The following is an 8,309-nucleotide window of genomic DNA, read 5'->3' on the forward strand; positions in this document are numbered from 1 at the left end:
GGGAGCAGCAAGTGGGGAGCTGTCCTCGTGGGGAGCAGCAAGTGGGGAGCTGTCCTCGTGGGGAGCAGCAAGTGGGGAGCTGTCCTCGTGGGGAGCAGCAAGTGGGGAGCTGTCCTCGTGGATGCTGCTTCCTCAGCAGCTGTCTGAGTCCCCGTTCTAACTTCCCTCAGTGATGGACTGACCATGAAGTATGAGATGAATTAACCCCTTCCCCCCTCCAGCTGTGGTTGGTCACGGTGGTTATGGTAACAACAGAGGGCAAAACTAGAGAATCTTCCTACAGGTACTTCATTTGAGTTACTCCAGCTGTTATATGAAACACTTTCTCCACGGAAAGGAATTTCTCCCCATCTCTGTCTCTCTGACTCTCTCAGTGCCTCCCCGGGTGTGTGCTGGGGCACAGTCAGTTTATGTGTGTGGAGGTCAGAGGGCAGCTTTTGGAAGTGAGTGTTCACCTTTCACCTCTAAGAGTCTCTCGTTTCCTCTGAATTGTGCTTCCAACTAGCCAGCCACTAGCTTGCAGACAGCTTTCATGTCTCCAGACCCCTAGCTTAGTGTGCTTATTTATTTATTTATTTGCTTATTTATAGCCCTGGAGAATGAACTAGGAACTTCCACATGCCAGACAAGCAGGGGGCTTTAATGCCTTTTTTGACCCCTCCTCCCAAAGACAGCCACTCTTGGGAACTTGGTTACTCTCCTTCCAGTTCATATTTTTTTTATGTTTTTATTGCTTTTTATGCTTTTATTGTTATAAATATTCATTAAGTGGGTGGTATATATGTGTTTGTTCATTTTATATGTGTAATATTAAAAGCTTATTATGTTTATTTATTTGTGGAGGTGTGCCTGTGAGCCTGTATGCTTCACAGTAAGTGTGGAAGTCAGTTCTGTCCTTCCACAATGTTCCCTCTGCCTCTCCAGGATCAAACTCAAGTTGCCAAGCTTGGCAGCAAACACTTTTACCCAGTGGTCCATGTCTCTGGCCTCCATATTTGTAATTTTGTGCAGTTCAGCAATGAATGAAGGTATATTGTTGATCGGGGTTTTCCCCCCTTTTTCTATAGGCATCACCATTTGTGTTGTCTCCACAGGGTCACATACAGCTTCAGTTAGCTTACATTGTTTAGATCACATTCTATGAGGATCCTGCAGCTTCTCTGCCTATGCTCCCCCGGTGTTCAGATGCTCAACAATGCCTGTGCTGAGCAATCCCAAAGTGCATCTCCAGGAAAGAACAAACACACAAACAAACCCCAACCTGTTCTTCAGTGTCCTGGGGATGGGAAGTTAAGAACTAAAGTATTTTCAGAGGCCAGGGGCTAAAGCCCATGCTTTATGGAAACTGTCGGGCGGCCTGTGTTAGTAGGAGAGACCCTGGAATCCAAAACCTGGGCTAGAATCTTGGCACTCTGATCCTTAAAACAACTCAGTTCAGTTTTGCCTCACATGCCCTTAAGAATGAAAACACCCCAGTGGCTGCAGCCACGTCCTAAGAGAACACTAGATGGAGGTTAGAATTATCATTTGGAAAGGAAGAAAAGAAAGTGCCACCTTGTGGAATATCTATCTTTGATAAGCCTGTGTTTGTTTGTTTGTTTGTTTGTTTGTTGTTTTGATGGTAGCTGGTTCAATATACTGGCTGGACACAGTGCCACATCAAGGAAAGGCGAGCACAGTGACAGCGGGAAGGAAGTAATACCTGTGTCACTTTGTTATCGTCCAGGGCCAGGATCTCCAGGTTCCTGAGCGCGCAGATCTGCGCGGGGAAGTGGTCAATGTGGTTCTGACTGAGATCCAGGAAGCGCAGGTTGACCAGACGCTTGAAGGAGCGCCGCAGTCCGCGCAGGCCTGTGTTGCGCAGGTAGAGCAGGTTCAGCGTCGACCAGCGGCACAGGAGGCGGGGCACCTTCTCCAGGCGGTTCCCACTCAGCCCGACTTCGTTGAGCTCAGTGAGCAGCTCCAGGCTGGGCGGGAGAGTGTGGAGGAGGTTTTGGGTCAAATCCAGCACCGACAGCTTGGTGCACCGGCTCAGAGACTCCGGTAGAAGAGGCAGGTTGTTAGACGCCACGTAGAATTTCTGCAGCCTCACCAGGTTCCCGATTTCATCCGGGATGGCCTTAAGCTTGTTGTGGTCCAGATCGATCACCTCCAGGTTGGAAAGGGCACAGAGGTCGCTAGGGAAAGCAGAGAACTGATTGTGTTTCAGGTAGATCTCCTTGAGCTTGCTCTGGTTCACGATTTCTTTGGGCAGCGATTCCAGGTTGTTCCCCGACAGCCCTAACAGCTCCAGGTGGTGCAGCGATTTGCAGATCACCGAGGGAACCTCTCTCAGGCCGGTTTGGTAGAGCCGCAGCTCCTGAAGCGTGCGGAGACAACCGAGTACCCGCAGGGAGGAGTAGAGCAGCGGGTTGCCACTCAGGTCCAGCGACTCCAGGCTGCTCAGAAACCCCAGCTCCTGGCTTAGACACTGCAGTTTGTTCTTGTGCAGGTAGAGGACCTTGACATTCTTTAAATTCTGAATGTCCTGGGGGATTTCTGAAATCTGGTTGTTCTCCAGATGCAGTTCTTCTAATTCTTTCAATGCCAAAATCTCTGACGGGATGGTTTTCAGACCCTGGTTGGAACCATCAACGAAATAGGTTCTATCTGTGACCCGCTGGGAGTCATTTCTCTGAAGAACCTTGGGAAATTGTTCAGGTTTCAGTACTTCTTTTGACAAGACTTTTAAGGAAAGTTCCATGATCCCAAATCTAAAATACTGTGAAAGGGAGGGAAAAAAATAAAACAGATTTCCCTGACAACCAGATTTAATAACTGGGCGTGGGGGCGATGGCGACGACAGGCAAATGGTTAAATGACTGAAATTATTTTGCAACACAAAATTTACATTTTCTTGCATTTCATGTTAGGTTAAGAGTTAAAGCACGGGGGTCTGAGAGATGGCTCTGGGGTTAAGAGCACTGGCTGCTCTTCCAGAGGTCCTGAGTTCAATTCCCAGCAACCACATGGTGGCTCATAGCCATCTGTAATGAGATCTGTCGCTCTCTTCTGACATGTGGGCATACATGGAGGCAGAATGTTGTATACATAATAAATGAATAAATAAATATTTTTTTTAAAAAAGAGTTAAAGCGCAAACTCCTCTTTCTAGTAAGTTTGTGTGCCTATTTCTTCTTTTTTTTAATCACTTGTTTGGGGACTAAAGAAATGGCTCAGCCTTTAAGAGCACTTCCTGCTCTGGCAGAGGAACTCAACGGGCGGCCCATCCCCCAGCTGGAGGCTCCAGGGGAATCACCTATACTCTCCTGTCCTCTTTGGGCACCTGAACTCATACATACATACATACCTCCCCCTACCCCACCATAGATGCATAATTTTAAAAAAATCTTTCAAAACTGGCCACAGTGGGGGCACACCATTAATCCCAACACGGGGGAGGCAGAGGAAGGTGGATCTGTGTGATTTTGACATCAACCTGCTCTACATAGTGAGTTTCAGGACAGCCAGAGCTACACAGTGAGACCCTATCTCGAGAACAACAGAATAAAAGAAACAAATTAACTTTTAAGATGCTTCTATTCAATTTAGTCTCAAATGAATTGCGGGAATTTGCAAAGAGATCATGGCTCTTGCCATCACCTCCTGAAAATATTGGGGAGATTTCTATATTAGATATCTTCATAAAGTCATCAGAGTTGTCACTGCAAATCAAGCTAAGGGGTGAAAAATCTAGGGCTCAGCCACTTTGTCTCCGTAAGTGGAGGCCTGTGTGGGAAGTCTCCCTCCTGCCTGGTGAGGGTGGTAGACAGAGAAGCCAGCCTTCCGTAGGCAAACCAAAAGACAACCAAGGGAACAAAACCATGCCTGGAACAGGAGAACCTGCCAAAGAAAACGACTTGTAATAGACACGCGTGGGTCAAGAGGGGCAGTTCTTTCAGTCTGGAGCGCTCTCAAGCGCAGGGTCAGTTCTCCACTGGATAGCGCCAAGAGGTCTTTGAGGAAGGAGCAAACTGGGCTAAGAGGGATCTTAGTCTCAGTCTTTCTGTGTCGCTTGCCCCCTGACCGTGCCATCCTACAATACTCCTTGGGAGTCCCTGGCTCCAACGCTAGCTGAGGCCTTATTGTCTCTCTTGGGCTTCTGGGGGCTATTTCAAGGCTCTTCTTCCGGACTAGATACTCCAAATTCACCTTCCATCCGTGGATCTGCAATCGGCACCTAAAGGTCTCTAACATCCTGACCCATAACCCTCAATGCCTTACTATAAAGAAGATGCTCAGATTCCACACGGATATGGCCTTGCCTTCCTCCATAATCTAGATACTGTCTGTACCTGTGCCTCTGCAGCTTGGCCCTGGGGCGGACTATCTCAGACTACTCCGGAAGTCGCCTTCTCCAGGAAACCCCTCCAGGGGGCTTCACTCTTTAACAAAACCCTTTAAGCTATTACAACCCCTCTTGAAGGTTCTAACACCAGATTCCGAGTTTAACCTTTCGCTTCCTTTTGGGGGAGGAGGGCTGGGTCACCGGGATTTGTAGCCCTGGTCCCTAGCCCAGCAGGGTAGGCTCCCTGCCCTACAAGCTCTCCCTCAGTGTCTATAATCCAGAGTGGGTAAATTTAAGGTGAGTGATCACTGTCTACCGATTACAGTGTGCCCCGCCCTCTCAACTGTAGCCCCGCCTCTTCCCCCTTCCTTCTGGAGGAAGCTCTGTGGTTGCCATGGGAGCAACTCGGGTTGCTGGCCTGGTAGGAGCAGGTTGAGAAAGTCCAGCCGCAACCTTACTCTTCAGCGGTCCAGACCGGCAGGGCTAGCCCTGTAGCTCCAGGTCAAACAAAGGGCGGTGGATCCCACCTGCAGAAGCCTCAGGTACAGGCAGAACTCTGGGGTGCCCTTGACCGCCATTGGTCCTCCTGACTTTGTGAGGAGGGTAGCAGAGTAGTATCTGCGGCTTTGCTTTTAGGGTCTGGGGAAGGTGGTGGGGTCTCTTCTACGCCCGAGTATGTGGAAGCCCCAAGAAACCATCCCAGACAAGGAGGGGGCTCCTGAGAGGTTTCTGGGTTCCCACTTTTAGACCACCCATATTTTCTTTTATTTTAATTTCTTCATCTATTTTTTTATTTTTAAGTTAGCTTATAGAAGAAGGGGTTTCATCGTGATATTTTTATTCATACATACCATACTTCCGCATGCACTTTGAGTATGTCTGCATCCATGAATTTAACAAATAAAGCGTAAGGTTAGGGATGTACTCAATGAGCGTTTGCCTGGCACCCACAGAAATCAGAGCTCCTGCCACCACTTTGGCTTGGGATGTTTGTTTTAAAGTGTGTGTTGGGGGTTGGCTGGAGAAAGGATAATAATAAGGGAAATAAGATGACAAAGGGAGAGGTCCTGACCCTGCGTCTTCCAGGGGTGGAGCCTGATGGAGCAGGACTGGGCGGGGCTGACCGCCTGATGGCTCGCGTCCTGTTCCCCACAGGGGAGAATAAGGCTGTTTGTTTTGCAAGGGTGCAGCGGCTGCCTTCTCAAAGGTCCAGCTTAGAGAGGAAACGCCTGTCTCTGCTCCCTGGCGCTTGTAGGAGCAGACACTAGAAGCGCTGGTCTTCCATCTCAAGAAGTTAGTAGTCTGAGGAAAGTAGTTCAGTGGGAGGGAGCCCTGCTCTGGCTTCTCTTTCCTTGGCTAAGAACAACTAACTCATGGTAGAGTGTAGTTTCCACCCCCCACCCCCCCGCCCCGTGCTCCTTTCCAGCTAGGATTCTAACTGGAGCTATAATTTGCCCATACCTCCTTTCAGACACCACAGTCTCCCCTCCTCTGGTGCATAGTCTGCCCCCCTTTCAGATACCCCCCCCCCGGTCTGGTACACAGTCTGCCCACCCCCCTCAGTCACAGTCTCCCCCCCTCTGGTGCATAGTCTGCCCCCCCCCAACCACAGTCTTCCCACTCTCTGGTGGATTTATAGCCTGTTTGGTCCCCTCCCTCCATTCTAAGTTCTCTCTCTTTCTTCCTCATCCTCACTACACACACACACACACACACACACGCACACGCACACACACACACACCTTTGAAAGAAACTCAGTTGTTGAAACTTTGGGGATAACTGATCTGTGATGCTGAAGCACTTACGTTTCCAGAGCTCCAGAGTCTATGGCTAACCTCCAGGAACAGTACCGACACTTTTGTTCAGAAAACATGCGGAAACCTAACCCTTTTATACTGGATATACTCCAAAAACTGGATGAAGAAATTGAAAAGGGGTAAGGAAGATAAATATTCAGCTGTATCAAAAGTACTCACTGACCCTCCTGTCTGTGAAATCCAGTGGCTTTATTCCCATTTGAAGATAGCTTGGTAACGTAGACATAGCTTTTGATGTAAGGACCTAGGTAGACGTGCAAGGCTTTGAAATCCCACGTGCGATATCTGACGTTGGGGAGAGCACTGGACCAGGAGCCCTCAAGCCAGAGCCCCTGTAGATACCTTGGTTCCTGTGGCTGGGAGAACTCAGGCAGATCCTTTGTTCTAATTGATGCTCTTGTTTCTGTTTTGTTTTGTCAACTTGACACATTAGATTTACCTGGAAAGAGATGCCCCCACCAGATTGCCTGTACCAAAGCCAGGGGGGAAATTTTCTTGATTAGTAGTGAATGTAGAAGGGCCCAGCCCACTGTGAGCGGTGCCAGCCCTGGGCATGTAGTCTTGAGTGGTATAAGAAAGCTGGCTGAGCAAGTGCTGGGATTAAAAAATGAACGCGCCACCTCTGGCTTCTGTCTGCTTGACTGTGGGTATGATGTAATCAGCTGCTTAAGGCTCCTTCCACTGCAAATTCTCTTCAAGGGTGGATGACTTGGAATCAAATGCTGAAACCAACACATTCTCCCTTAAATTTCTTTCTCTGGCCCCCACTTCTTTCCTTTTTTTGTTTTTGTTTTTGTTTTTGTTTCTTTGTTTTGTTTTGAGTAAGGGTTTCTCTGTGTAGCCCTAGATATCCTGGAACTTGCTCTATGGAAGAGGCTTACCCCCCAAATCACAGAGATCTGCCAACCTCTACCTTTAGAGTGCTGGATTAAGTGCATCAGCTGGGGCAGTGGTGGCACAAACCTTTACCCCCAGCTCTCAGGACGCAGTGGCAGGAGCCTGCGAGTTAGATGCCAGACTGGAGAACCAGGGCTACACAATGAACCCCTGTTTAGAAAAGCCAAAAAAAAAAGGTGTTCACCAACAGAGCCTGGGTCTTAAATTTCTTTTTGCGGGAATGTTTTATTACAAAAGAAATAAAAAGCTGCACAGTGGGGTGTATGTGAGAAATTAAGTGGTGGGGAATTTAGCTATGTTAAACTGATTTCTGACTTGCTGTGAAACTACTTTTCTCATGTGATGGGTTCTTAACTCTTGTCTCATTGTCAACATTGTCCCCTCCTCACTCTTCCTGTCTTTCTTATTTTGGCAGACCAGAGGAAGGAATCACAGTAAATATTGCTGGTAATAACCGCTTAGTCCCAACACAAAGAATGACAGGTGAAGATTTTTGGCTTCTTTCCAAAGTTTTAGGTAACCAGACGTGTATCACTGGTACGTATGCGTAAGAATGAACAGCATCTGCTTTTCATTTTCCTGATTTGAAGCATTCTTTGTAAGGAACACCGGTTTCTGTTCCCCCGTGTGTTTCAGGTCTGGATGTGAAGTATAACCTCATAGGCGATGTCGGTGCCTACTACGCTGCAAAACTGCTTCAGGTATTACATGGCCACCAAACAGCCCTCATCCGCCATTCTGCTGAGAGGAACCCATGTAGACAATGGTCCACAGGCAAACACTAAGCATGGAAACACAAGGATGCTAAGTCTCAGGTGTATGTCTAATTCTCAGAATGCATGGAAATCCACCTGTGTTTGGGCTCAGGAGAGCTGAGGCCTGGAGCTCCTGAGTTGTCTCTTGCAAACCTGTATGTACACCCTGGTTAAATACTCAAAGATGTCCATACGTTCAGTTGTTGGGGAAACTAAACCGAGTCTTTTCCTTTCAATGATATTGCAAATGCAGTGTTTGAAAGACGAGAGTTACAGAGAAACCCTGTCTCAAAAAACCAAAAAGGAAAAAAAAAAAAAAGACAAGAGTGACTTCCTTTGGATTTTCTCCTTAAATAGTGATTGCCTTTGCTGGAATTCTGTTAGATTTTATATGGAGATATTTATTTATTTATTTATTTATTTATTTATTTATTTATTTATTATGTACACAATATTCTGTCTGTGTGTATGTCTGCAGGCCAGAAGAGGGCCCCAGACCTCTTTACAGATGG

The 8,309-nt window shown here is 47.6% G+C and overlaps 2 protein-coding genes across 2 annotated transcripts in view; one reads left to right on the forward strand and one right to left on the reverse strand.

Annotated features, from left to right (window-relative positions):
* Nucleotides 1-6,422, reverse strand: part of Lrriq4 (leucine rich repeats and IQ motif containing 4) — a 29,992-nt gene extending 23,570 nt beyond the window's left edge. The window contains exons 1-2 of the mRNA XM_026778794.1: nucleotides 6,309-6,422; nucleotides 1,640-2,761 (exon numbers count right to left, since the gene is read on the reverse strand). Coding sequence (XP_026634595.1) covers nucleotides 1,640-2,761; nucleotides 6,309-6,371 — 1,185 coding nt within the window. The 5' untranslated portion in view covers nucleotides 6,372-6,422. The remainder of the gene's footprint in view (nucleotides 1-1,639; nucleotides 2,762-6,308) is intronic.
* Nucleotides 6,423-7,585: 1,163 nt separating this feature from the next.
* The window catches only part of Lrrc34 (leucine rich repeat containing 34), a 17,880-nt gene continuing 17,156 nt past the window's right edge, over nucleotides 7,586-8,309 (forward strand). Inside the window, exons 1-2 of the mRNA XM_026778799.1 lie at nucleotides 7,586-7,589; nucleotides 7,679-7,743. Coding sequence (XP_026634600.1) covers nucleotides 7,586-7,589; nucleotides 7,679-7,743 — 69 coding nt within the window. The remainder of the gene's footprint in view (nucleotides 7,590-7,678; nucleotides 7,744-8,309) is intronic.

This window comes from Microtus ochrogaster, chromosome 1 (assembly GCF_000317375.1).
Source record: "Microtus ochrogaster isolate Prairie Vole_2 chromosome 1, MicOch1.0, whole genome shotgun sequence".
Lineage (NCBI taxonomy): Eukaryota > Metazoa > Chordata > Mammalia > Rodentia > Cricetidae > Microtus > Microtus ochrogaster.